We start from the raw sequence: 13,755 nt of genomic DNA on the forward strand, positions 1-13,755 counted from the left end.
ATAAAGTTCATTGCCTTTATTCCTTTGATGCGTGTGCCGTACCCTTGTTTGTTGGGACCCAAGAGCCAGTCGTAGCAGAGACTGACAGAGCAGCCAATGAAAAAGAACAGAGAGTCCAGAAACGGTCTGTGAGGCGTTTCAAAGACTCTTCCAGGCTCTCTGGCCTCTGACTTACTTGTGCGGTTGATGTCTTGGAGACTCTGTTCGTGTGAATCCATGAGACCCTCCTCGATGTCTATGTCCCGGTACCGGTCGTGTTCTTGGTGTCTGTGGTGGTTGTAGTGTCTGTCCCTGTCCATGTCAGGGGCGTCGCGGCTGGAGCGCCTTCGCCTGCGCTTGCGTCGATATCCTCGAGGCACTGGGACGCCAATATAGATGGACTGATGGTCTGGTGACAGATAGGAATGGTTACGTGAATATGTGCCACAGAACGGTTGCACGCCTTGAAATGCAGAATTTAAAGCCCTATGTGGATTTGCCAAGGAGAAGACTGGGAAATTACTTTGAGACCAAATCATAATAAAAACACAACTTTTCAAAATACAGACTTAAATGAAACTTTGATGAAAAGAACCAAAACAGATGATTGGCAGTGGCCTACTGTCTAATGAGATCTTTCATTAATCCTTCATACCCAGAAGAGTGTTTCATGAATGTTGCACCACTTTTTTTTAACAAACCCTGAATGAATTATGTTTCACAGCTAATGTGTGCTTATCAAGAACAGCAGCAATATTCTCTGTTGGCACAAACAAAAGGAAAATCAAGTCCACTGAGAATCACTCCGAATCAATCCTTAGCGTAGTCCTGATGTCGTGTTTGGCTTCATAATCCCTGAATGATGCGAGTGTGATCGTCTTCTGGCAATTAAGGCGTCGCTGTAAAACTAATTGCACAAAAAAACTCCATATGGAAAAGCTAAACAACTGGGAAATCAGTAACGGTATCCTGCTAACCTGCTGTTCAGTGTGGAGGCGGAAAACACACACACACAAACATCCTCAAAATACACAGATAAGATACACATTCCCAAATACACACAGAAGCAATCTCATGTCAATCTTCCCTCCTCATTTTTTGCAGCCCATTAACAACACTCACCCACTCCATCTCTCAGAACAAATTAAAAATGAAGAGACAACTTAAAAAGTACAAGTTGATGTAATGAGTCAATTGTGTCATAATGATATTAAGAGACACGGTGGGTGTTACGACTTCATTTCCTTCTTCTATTAGCGGAAGACAGTCAATAACAAGTGTAGCTTGTATAGATCTGAACCACACACTATGTGGTCACACACTTAAACGCACACACTCACCCTCTTCGTCCTCGTAGCGAAGATGAGAGACGCCCATCCCTCGGTCTCCATGGTCCATCCTGGTAACGAAGTAGAGGGACAAATGTCAATGTGCATGTGTGTAGTTAGTACCTGTGTGTCTTTTTTATGTATTCAATGATCTTGGTAATGTATGTATCAGTGCATTATGAGCCACCAGCAGCTGCAGCGGCGGCAGCTCTTGTTCACATTGACCTGCACGCTGGGTTACAGTACAGGTCGATAGGAAAATAATTAAAAGCGAGGTCAAGTCAATGGAAATGTGCATGATTAAAACAAATGTGAGGGTAACTAATCGCACGTGGCACTAATTCGCACATCGACCACCACCGGCAAAGTTTAAGGCCACCACGTTCCTGCCGGAGGGGTTAAAGGGGTTTCCATACATTCACTGTATACAGTACAGTGCTGTAGCTGCAGGAGGGGGGGTGGGGGTGCTCAGCAGTTTACAGTAGATGACAGGATGGGGAAGCAGGCCTGTGACACAATGTGAGTCACTGATATATCACTGATACATGAGAACTGTGTAACACAAGATTAAAGAGTGGACAAATTGGCAAAACAAACACATGTGGTTAAAGACACATCTTGTCTCCGATTAGTGGTGGTCATCTAAAATATTTATAGTAATCAGGGCTCCAGACTGCCCCTAAATGGAGGCATTTTGCCCCTATTTTGAGACAGCACAAGTAAATTTTACGCATTTGCAACCAGTAAAATTTGCGAGTGTTTCTTTTTTTATACACTCAAAGTATCTGGAATCTATCATTACATGTGTCAAAGGGACATGAATGAAAAGGAAATGTCTATTTTAGTCTATTTTAAGTGTGTGCCCCTAAAGTTTTTGCTTGTGCTCCTAAAACTTTAAAGGGAAAGTCCAACATTTTGGCAAATTGGCCCATAATCCCTATAGTTTTAGGAGTAGGTTCATTACCTTTAATTGACGGTGCAAGCTATTTTTAGAACGGCGGAGCAGAGCCGTGAGCTGCTCAGAGCTATGCTACAGAGGCTAATGGGATTTCTTGGTTTTCCTCATCAAATACACAATCCATCAACTCCAAAACGCTCTCGTGGACAAGTTGTGGCCTGCACATTCACCACGCTACTGTATGAGATAATGGAACGTTATGAGACAGAGTTGTTTTAGAGGTAAATACAGAGACTGTTTGCTGAAAAACTGCCCCTGACGGCCGGGAACGCACATCAGCAGTTGTGCATGAAGTCAACTAGTCTCCTTTTAGTATTGTTGTTCATTATGTTCAGCTCTCCTCTCCAGCACTGCCACTAACTATCTAAGGCAAAAATCTTCAATAACAATAATTGTCACTGAGGACTTATTACATCATTACATGGGGAACTCTAAAGCTGCACTAATCAATATTTTCTTCTTAAAAAGAGATCAAAGGACCTCAGGTCTGTTTAACATGAATGATGTCGTATTGATAAACCTGAAAAAAAATCACACAATTCTGTGGTTCAGTTGTACATATTGGGATTTCAAGCCGTTTTAAAATTCATGATATTGGTCTCATGGACCACGGCTTCACTGATGTAGTTCATTATCGTTGGACCAACAGACACTAGCTTTAAAAAAAAACCTTGACTAAAGCCACTGTGTGCTATAACTGCACAGCTTTAGCTGGAGAGCTGAATATTTTGCCTCAGGAGTTGGTGGAAACTAGAACACAACCAAAATGACCAGTTTAGAATAGACTTCATTGTTTGACCAGGAATATGGCTCTACAGTAGTGTCACTTTGTTTCTGCTCAGTCTGTTAAAAGGCTGTAAACTATGTTGGCTTCTGAAAATGAAAATATCTGAGTGTTGCATTTACAGCTCATTATGCTATAGTGTTAAAAAAAAAATGAAAATAATCAAAACAAAATACTTTTTTTTTTAAACTGCTGATCCTGCAAAACAAACCTTTGGATTTAGATATAACTGAAGGCTGGATTCAAGGCGAGAGCTTTATGGTTTCTTTAATTTGATATTTTATTAGATTATAGTTTAAAGAAAAGAAAAGAAAAAGTATTACAGTCTTACAAGTATTATCAAATTGAATGTCCATCTGTTTCCACTGATGTCTCATCTGTTTTGAAATTCCACTGGAACTGAGTTAAAAAAAACTGCTTTAAATCTGGTATCTTGAGAAGCTGATAATTTACTATTTAAGCCTAGAGAAATGTTTGAACACTAAAGACTTCTTGTGGGTTTTTTTTATTATTTTTTTTATCCCTGTTTCCCTCCAGGCTTTGTTCTGTTTTTAAAACCATACAGTATATCTTTTTCTACATAAGCACATACTCAACATCTTACATTTACATTTGTTAAGTCAAAGCAGTGTTTTTACCGCGTCTTTGTGGGTAACATCTCATTTTAGCGTGACACTTGAAATGCAATCCACCCTGGAGGGTTGAGAAGAGTAAAGTGGCTGGTGGAGGATGGGTTTAGCTCAGCAGAGCCCAGTTGAGCTGCTGCTGTGAATGTTTGTAGCGCTGGCTTCCTGCCTCGGTAATTAGTGCTGTCACATCAGTGTCCTTCACACCCAGTGGGCAGCTGGAGCGAGAGCTGCAGGCTGCCCCCCTCACGAGCCGATCGATGCGTTCACCCTGCCTCCAAAACACCCCCCATACCACTTGATAGAGACATGCGCACGCCGCACACACACAAACGTGCACACATGCATAAAAGATAATGTGTTCGTGAGCTCTGCCTGCTGTGTATGCAAATGTACAAGTCTGTGGCAAACACCAGCAGACAAAATGTTCATATGGTGGCCAGCTGTAATGATCTGACATATGAAGCAAATTGTTACAAAGTGGCATTTCATACACACAATTAAATCAAATAACAAAATTATATCGTGTCACTGACAATGACAAAAATTGCACAATAATTGAACCATAATTTACAGCTTAAATTGCACTGCGATGTGTAGCCTAATTACACAAATTCATGCAGTCAAGCTCACTAAAAACCAGCACTAATGCACACATACTAATCAAGCACATCACACTCACACACGTGCCTGTGCTCACACACAAAGTTTGAGCTAGTTAAAACTTTAGATGTTACTTCTAGTGCAGATATTCAACTTCATGTGTGTGTGTGTGTTTTTCTGTATGTGTGAGAGCGAGAAAGAGAGACAGTATTTAGAGTTATTAAGAAAAGTGGAGCTCATTAGTGCTTCAGTAGGTTTAAGGGAATTACTGTATGTCTCATTGACTTCTCAGGAAGTCGTTATAAGGCTGTTTCATAAACTTTATTTTCTCCCAGTGGAGGACGGCGTCAGACGAGAACTGTTTACTCCACTGAGATTTGTAGAAGTGAAGCCAGAACATGTTTAACTTGCTAAATTATGGATTTTTTTTTTAAAGCAGCGGAGACAAACATCCAAACTCTTGACACAAGCTGCTTCACAAAACGTCAGACTTTAAACTATCGCACTCATCAGTACAATGACAACATGGCTGTGTGAAAACAGATATTTGCAATATCAGTGGTGGCTGCCAGACATGCATTCTGCTATTGATATTAAAGACCTCACAATACTTTAAAGAGCCATATAAATGACTGATTTCTGCACACACATTGCTGTCATTTACTTGTGCTAGGCCTGCAGCTAGCAAAGGAACTGAGATTCAAACTGAATGCCATCTCCGAGTCGACAAGTTGGGAAAGTAAAATGCCACGGTTAAAAGAGATCAGACAGCTGAGCTCAGAAAGGCAGTGAAAGAAATGAATGGTGCAGAGAAGAAAACAAAAAACAGGCTCAGAGAACGAGAACGAGGGACAGGGCAACTTACCTTAGTTTGTAGCTACCTCAGTTGTCAGCTGGAATGAGTAAAAGTAGAAAAGGCCTTTGCTGCTTGGAGGGTCGCATCAATGAAAACATGCCAGTGGAGCTCCAACAAACTATCGAATGGTACAAACTCAGCAAAGGGAAAAGCTCCTTTCTATGTGTCTCTGTCTGTCTGTCTGTCTGTCAGAGTGGGCTCTCACTCTGACTGGTTCAATAATGGGCAAACTAGGACTCAGCAGAGAGCTCCAGGCAGGAAGTTGTTTCAGAATATGGTTCACACCAACCACCGATAGAAAATCCCTCAATATACTGTACCAGCAAGTCAATATAGCATTGTGGAAAAAGGGATAAAGGATAGGAAGTAACAGGATGCAGCTCGGGAAAATATACTGCGGGTTAAGAGTGGATTTGGAGGTGGAAAGAGGAATGGCTACAGACCTTATCTGATCAGCAAAGATATGGTGTTCTTTTATGTTAGTTTTTTAAAACATTTTTTCAGCTGAAAATCGTTTCTTTTTTTATTTTATGGTTGGTTTTTTTTAAGCCAGATAGCACAGCTCTGTGTGGCTGTTTTTTTCCCCCAAGCACATGGAGCCAAATGACAGTGGCAAAATGCTTAAGCCACTGAGTTCAACTTCTTAGCATCCGCATGCTTACACTGCTAATTAGCAGTATATGCAAAGCTTGGTTGTGCAGTGATCTGTTCATAAACCTAAACCTGAACCAATTAATCTTTTGACCTGATGATGGCACCAGAGGGAAGTTTAGGGGCACAGCAATGTTAATCATGCTGCTAGTTGGTTTGGAAGAAAAAGTCAAAGCAGAATAAAGCAGTATTCATCTCTTTGGGAGCAATTAAAGTAAGAGATTAGATGTTTCACCTAATAGGTGCACACTCTGACCTGCTGGCAGCACGAGAGGAGAGTTTTCTTCTTCCTTGGGTTTCATGAACATATGGGTGCATCTCAATAAATTACTGTATAATATCATGGAAAAGTTAATTGATTTCAGTAGTTCAATTCAAATAGTCAGACTCATATCAGATTCATTACATACAGACTGAAATATTTCATGTGTTTATTTCTTTTAATTGTAATGATTATGATTCATGTTTAAGTAGGCTAAATCAAAGAATTAGAATAGTGAAAAAAGTTCACTATTGTAACCTGATGGTGTCACAATCTAAACAGCTGCAAACACCTGCAGAGGTTTCCTGAGCCTGGTTCGGTAGCTCCACTATCATGGAGAAGACTGCTGACCTCCATCACATTCTACTTTATTGTGATGCACCTCTGTATATAATAAAATTCATACCAATTCATCCAAAATTGTTAAAGGATGTCACTAAATGTTTGTAGTTACTATACATCATTCCTATCACACTTAAACACAAGTCAATTAACTTCCTGTGTAAGGCAGCACTCATCCACCACTGACCTAGTGCTCATGAAGAACAGCATCTCTTAGGTTTATTAAAATAAGCCACAGGCACCAGTGGAAGACTTTGAACCATATACGTCAACATTGATGTCATCGCTGACTAGACTGCTGCACTCAGGCAAAAAAACTCATAGCAGCTGGACAGAGGAGTTTGGCTCCAACGTGAGCCAACACACGAAAAATACCAGCTGGAACAGATACTTTGAATTTGTATTTTGAAAATGACGATAATCACTGGCTGTGGCTCAGGAGGTGGGATGGGCAGGTTGTCCACTAATTAGAAACCTGATGGTTTGATTCAGACCACATGTTGAATTGTCCTTGGGCAAGATGCTGAACCCCATGTTTCTCCTATTGGCTGCTCCATCAGTATATGAGTTTGAGTGTAGCATGTAAAACCAGAACAGCATAATAGTACAAATCCACTGACCAAGCTTTAGGAAAATAAATCTATTAGATTTATGTTTCTCTCCTTAGTTATCCCTAAATGATTTCTCTAGGGAGGATTAAACTGTCACTCCTTACTCATCCACATGTGCTGAATGGCTTTTAAATGGCTGGTCATCCATCAACCTCCAAGTTGTAGGGACACATCCTACAGTAGCATAAAAAGAAAGATCAAATTTTTCTGATTGATATGAAGTAGATGGGGTAGAATAGTCTTTCAACGTAGCTTACAGATGAATCTTTACAGCAGGCTGCAAATCACTGCCTTGGCCATGGACACCTCAACAAATTGGTTGATAAACGGTGGTCCCAGACTCTGGGCCTGCATTGCAATAACACCATGGGATGACATCTGGCAATCAACAATCAAACAAAGCAATAAAATCAATAGCCAAAGCCCTATGTCACATGGAGCTCCAGCATATTTAAGGTTTTTTTTACTAGGAAGTTTATCAATTTACTGACTCGTGTCCCTGAAAAATGCAATAGGCTACACAACATAAATTCAAACATTGGTAAAATTAAGACACACACAAAGTTCAACCTTACAGTAGCTAAACCAATCACATCTTACAATGAGACCAGAAGTTAACAACCAGCAACTTTTTCAGGTAACATCATTCTGCTTCCTCGTGCCAGCAGAAGCAAAGATGTAGAGTTTCTGTTCATCTAGCCTATTTTCAAAAACATCTTCAACCAAATAAACTGTGTAGACCTTATTAATTTTTGCCTGCAGTAAATTATGGAGAATCCCCCTCCCCCTCCCCCCTGCCAGAGACATGGGACGACAGGTGTAAACAAACCCAGGAGTAGATTCATTCAGCTGTGAAAAGTCTTTAGGTTGTTAGGCCACTGTCAGGATGTCCTGGAGGAGAGCAGCCATGCTCCTTGTGGTTGTGGCCGACCTAGCTAGGCGGCTAACACCCTGTGGTCAGCAGCTTTCCCTCCAGACAGGTGGAAGTCAAGTTGCAGGAGTTCAGCAGTCAGTCAGTCAGTCCATACAGGTTTTTTTTAATTGTTTTTCATGTGATAATTAAACATACTTGACTGGCGCTTTGCACAGAATACTCCGGTATTATGTTGCGTTTCTGACGTAGGCTAATTCCCCAGAGGCTATCTTTTTTTGCAGCTATGCGACGCGAGGGAACAGACGTCGGAGCAGCATTGAATCACACAAAATGCCGAAGCGCAAGTGTAGCTTTACCAGGGGCGGACTAGACATCTGTGTGTCCTGCCTCGAGCCTCCATGGGGTCCTCGAGCACAACCTGTGTTGCAGTGAAGGGAGTTTCTGCCAAAATGACTGAATGTACGTATAACTGTTAGCCTACATAAAGTGAAATAAAGTCATTTCTGTTCTGATATATTGTTTGCCAAGGTCAGGTTCAAATTCACAACAATAGTAGCCTATACAATCAAGTACTTTGACTCCAGCAAGTAAAGACAAATAAATAAATAAATAAAAGAAGTTCGAACCTCTTTTATTGCATTTTAACACTCCTCTCTTTTTTGGGTCCATGATGTTCCCACAGCCCTATGTTCCCACAGTTCTAAGATTTTTCTCAAAATTAGGCCCTATGTCCCCACTGGACTCTCTGGACTCTCTCTATCTGGCCTGTCTAGCCTCTACCTGGTCTTTTTACTAAACTAACCAATCTTTTCTTCATTGCCTAAACCCAACCAATGGTGGGACCAAAGGGCTGTGGGAACATAGGGCCTAATTTTCAGTGACAACAAAAGTTAGAAATGTGGGAACATAAGGCTGTGGGAACATAGGAATGACCCCTCTTTTTTTCAATAGCGATTCATATGACCTAATTGACCCAAACCAGTGCAGGACCATAGTCCTATGCTGTGTGAGATAGGCCTACATCTCTTTTTATTGCATTTTAACAGTCCTTTTATACCAGGATTTTAGAAGAGCAAAAATTCAATATTCGTCATCTGGCAGAAAACAAATGATTAAAGGGAGACACTGATGGGAAAACTACACCCAGCTACACCCAGAAAATCAAAAACAGTGGTTTAATCACAAAATTACTCATGAAACCTCACAAAAAAAGTTTTCGTGCTCTTTGTTTTTTTAAGAAATCCCAGCTCTTAAGAACAAATGAAGTGAAGCTAATCCAGCTGATCGTGTTGACCGTAATTCACACCTGTCTCTCTTTACACTACACAAGCTCAGAGCAGAAAGAACAAGAGAGGCCATTAACAGGAGTCTGTTATAACCTAATGGAGTGGGACTGTGGAGCTGAAGAGGCGCAGGTAGGCTATAGAGCACTGAATCCATAAAGAGGTTAAGTGGGAGGATGAGACACAGGGGATACATATGACAAGAAGCCCCGTGTGCATCCATCCAGTTCAAGAAGTGTGCAGCCTTGATACCCTGATGGGGAAGCCCCTGGTAGAAGTATGAAAATCTGTCTTTCTATCCCGCAGCACATGGAGTGTTCAGTGTGAAATCGCCTGCAGATTGCTCCCTGAAGCGTGCCTTGTAACTGAAGCCAGATATGAAGGTAATTCAATCAAGGGTACAGTCTGAAATATGTCACATAGTACCAAGACTGATGGTGATGACAGTATGTTCCTCACATATGGTATTTAAGTGTATTTTTGGAACTATGCAAGTCTGGTCACTTTTCCTCTGTTTTGCTAACCCTCCTCTCGGCCATGTGCATTTGTTTTCAACGAAGTCGGCGAGAAAACAATCCATGGAGCGCCGGTGGATAATGTTATATCATACACGTTAAGATGTGTATATTTGTGTAGTCTTAAGCAAGAGGTTGCAGGTTATGGGGTGCGTTTGTGTTGTGGTGCCACTGAGACGATCCTGATCCTGATCTAGGAAGGTTGGTTTTTGGTCAAGATACGCTACGTTGAAAGAAGAGAGCCTGCATTCTCCCTGTAACAAGTTACAAGTCATTATTTAACCTTATTTAATCTCAATTACTCCAAAGCTGTTTAATTAAGGTAAAATGTAGCATAGTTAAGCTAAAATTAATTGATAGAACAGCTGTAGAGGGACAGGAAATGGGGAGACAGAGAGGGTGAATGACATTGAGCAAAGGGGCCACTGGTGGCGTCGATATGCATATGGGAGGCCTACTAACCAGTCTAATATGTTTTTTATTATAGGTGTGCTTGTCCGGTCGGGGGTGTCTGCTTCTCTTGAGTACTATACCTTATATCTTTATAAAGTATTATACTGTATAAAGTAGCCTATATGCTTATTTTGCTGTGTGAAATTGCTTTGCTCGATGCCATTGCTGCTATGTGTTACTTGTTATTATAAGCTTTTTACTATATAAAACGTATTTTCATGCAGTCCTTAATTGACATATTTTTTCGATTTCTAGGTTGCCTTTAACATCTAGCCAGGGACAGCGGATGAAAATGAGCCTTATTGGCTAACTCTGGTTGACTTGATGATACAGTAGATTTGTCCCCGTTTAAATAAACCAATAAATAAATAAATAAACATTAGGAATGCAAGGTATATATCAGGAATATTAAGTCACTTTTACACCTTTTCTGTGCTCTGATGTCTTTCAGAAGACACAGACAGGTGAACAGACCTGTCACCTGCCCAACACAGTGCTGTTAAACTGAGACCAAAGAGACTACTACATGTTCCGATGGGGGAGGCAGCGCAGGAGAGGAGACAAGCAGCAAAACAGGCCGAATGGATCCTGGAGCACTGGAGACAGCAGGCTTGTCAAAAACGTATTAACATGATATAACAAAAATTCAGGCAAGAGAAGATGTTACTTCAAACCTGATGAGTTGATGAGGGTGATCAGGAGGAGAGTGGAGCAGGTGCAGAGCGTATTGCCACAACCGGAGACGGACAGAAAGGACAGTCACACCAGTTTCATCAGTTCTCTTTAAGCCGTCGGGTCATTTTGTCCAGTGACATCACGGCAGCAGAGCAGTAGCGCAGAAATAGCTTTGAAGTTCATGTGTAGTCTCAACAGGCTGTGTTTCACTCACTAATTCAAACATGTGAACAGCATGAGAGCAGTTTATTGGGGATTCAGGTGTTTTATAAGACTGTATATCTCACAGAGGGTGGGAGAGAGATTAAGAGATAAAGCGCTGAGACCAGCTCAAACACAGTCAGCTATCAGGTCTGGATCTGCAGCTGTGAACCACCCTCTGCTGCTTGATCCTGTCTAATGCCTGCTGCAAAACTCTAGCTTGTATTTTATTTATTTTTTTGCACTAATTGTACCTCTCTCTCTCTCTTTCTGTCTCTTCCTCTCCAACCCTACCAGTGGAGGCAGATGGTTCTCTACTTTGAGTCTTGTTCTGCTTCAGGTTTCAGCCCAGGAAGTGTTTACTCGCTACGGTTACCATGCGGACTTGCTCTTCGTAGGATTTGTTGTTAAGATAACTGCTGTTGTGAATTGGCACTATTCATATTAAATTGACTTTGACTGAATGAAAACAGAACAAAGACCCTGTTCATACCTGGTATTAACATTTGTGGTGATCTGATTACAACAAGTGAAGTAAATACAGATGTGTTGCACTCAAAACGCAATGAAGAGGCATTTGAGATCCCATCACAGACCACATTCAGAGTTGATCTGGATCACATATCCACATTCCTTAAGTAGTGTGAATTCAAATGTGTTGATTATTAGCCATATAGCTACAATAGGAAAAGAAATAATTAGAGCTGGCCATTGTGATCAGATCTCAGAAGACACATGGTAACACCTGGTCACAGTGCTACAATCCACTGAAATAAGAGAAAACATTACAGAAACACAACCAACACAAAGCTCAGCAGTTGTTTCGCGTAATAACATCTGATTATGCATTACACACTGACAGACAAACACACACCAGTGACATCAAAACAAATGCTAAGTGGCTTTGTGTTTATTGCATTTTGCTGCTTTAGATAGACAGATGATAGGCAGGCCTAAACTTTATTGATCCCAAGCTGGGAAATTACATTTTTTGTTTTGTTTTGTTTTGTTCCCATTTGGGAGTGTTAGAGTCCAACAGTTTGACGGAAGCTGGAACAATTAAAAAAACTTCAGGCAATTTGATTTTCACTCTTGATTTTCCAGTCTTCTTCCTGATGGCAGTGGTTCATATTCAGAGAAGAGTGGATGGTTTTTGTTGCCTGCAGGACACCCAGTGTTTTTACACTTTCTGCTTGTAGTTTGGTTCCCTGTTTATCTTTTAGTTTATCATTTATACAAGTTTTGTATATTTCTGGTAATCAATTAAATATATATATATTTCGGTTGTTCCAAAAAATTCTACAATATAGACCATAGTGTTAAGTCAAGACTGCATTTCCTTGTAAATTCAAAGAAACACACTCTCATATTAACAGCACAAACGATATGAATAAAGTGCATGTTTTGTTGCTCTGTTCACGACTATGTGGCTATTGGTTGTTGACAGCATGTTCTGTCTGCAGCTGTGATTGACTGTTGTTATCTCTATGTCATTTTCCTGGAAGAATCCTGGAGACTGCATGTACATGCATTATTATTGGAGCTCCATTCATGTGCTGTTTGCAACAAGTGATATTGATGCTCAGTGTGCAAAATCCCCGAACCTGCTGTCTCCACGGTGGGTTTTCTACTGCTGATTGGAACTGCAGAACCAGCGTCTAAATGATCATAATAACAGCTTGTTTGGATGTGGACACATCCTGCTCTCAGCCTGTTGAGTTTCTTCTTTTTTGGCTGATGTAATTCATCTCCTCATTATTCCACCTGCTGTCTCTTGATCATTGTGATGAGGTAGGAAGAGAGGTTAGAAGTGAATGAGGGGAGATGACCTGCAAGAGGAGAAAGAGCTGTGTGCATTAATGTGTGGCTTGTGAATTGAATTAATATGGGCGCTAGTGTCTGTCAGCCGGAGAGAGACGGAGCTCTGAGGAGGCAGCGTGTGACATGGAGGGGGAGGAACTCAGGACAGGGTGGAGATCAGCTGTATAAAATGGTAAAAACATTTACAGATGCTTTTAAAAAGTCAACCAGATAGTATGTCATTATCAAGCATAATGGCAAATCACAATGTTAGAGGGAAAATTCAACATTTTGGCAAATTGGCCCATTGCCATTTTTTTTTATACACTCAAAGAATCTGGAATCTATCATTACAGGTGTCAAAGGGACAATGTGTGTGATCATGAATGAAAAGGAAATGTGAATATTTGCTTTGCAAGTCTATTTTAAGTGTGTGCCCCTAAAGTTTTGTTTTGCTTGTGCTCCTAAAACTTTAAAGGGAAAGTTCAACATTTTGGCAAATTGGCCCATAATCCCTATAGTTTCTGGAATCTATCATGGTGTCTCTCAAAGGAGGTTAAATCGAAAGCAACTGGACTTAGTTATTTGTCTAGGAAGACATTTCACCTCTCATCCAAGAGGCTTCATCAGTTCATGTAGCATCTGACCAGGCTGGGACTGGTCCAACTAACTGGGACTGGTCAAACTAATCAGATGCGTACATGAACTGATGAAGCCTCTTGGATGAGAGGTGAAACGTCTTCCTAGACAAATAACTAAGTCCAGTTGCTTTCGATTTAACCTCCTTTGAAATACTATGACCTGGACAAATGAGAATATGCACAGGCCTATCATGGTGTCAAAGGGACAATGTGTGTGATCATGAATGAAAAGGAAATGTGAATATTTGCTTTGCAAGTCTATTTTAAGTGTGTGCCCCTAAAGTTTTTGCTTGTGCTCCTAAAACTTTAAAGG

The 13,755-nt window shown here is 40.8% G+C and overlaps 1 protein-coding gene across 2 annotated transcripts in view; it reads right to left on the bottom strand.

Annotated features, from left to right (window-relative positions):
• Positions 1–5,331, bottom strand: part of slc4a5a (solute carrier family 4 member 5a) — a 50,342-nt gene extending 45,011 nt beyond the window's left edge. For both annotated transcript variants that reach the window (XM_085787665.1, XM_085787664.1), the window contains exons 1-3: positions 5,144–5,331; positions 1,320–1,378; positions 176–388 (exon numbers count right to left, since the gene is read on the bottom strand). In XM_085787665.1, coding sequence (XP_085643791.1) covers positions 176–388; positions 1,320–1,377 — 271 coding nt within the window. In that variant the 5' untranslated portion in view covers position 1,378; positions 5,144–5,331. The remainder of the gene's footprint in view (positions 1–175; positions 389–1,319; positions 1,379–5,143) is intronic.
• Between the last annotated feature and the right edge of the window lie 8,424 nt (positions 5,332–13,755).

The sequence above is a fragment of the Trachurus japonicus genome, chromosome 9 (assembly GCF_045865225.1).
Source record: "Trachurus japonicus isolate A0001 chromosome 9, Traja_1.0".
Lineage (NCBI taxonomy): Eukaryota > Metazoa > Chordata > Actinopteri > Carangiformes > Carangidae > Trachurus > Trachurus japonicus.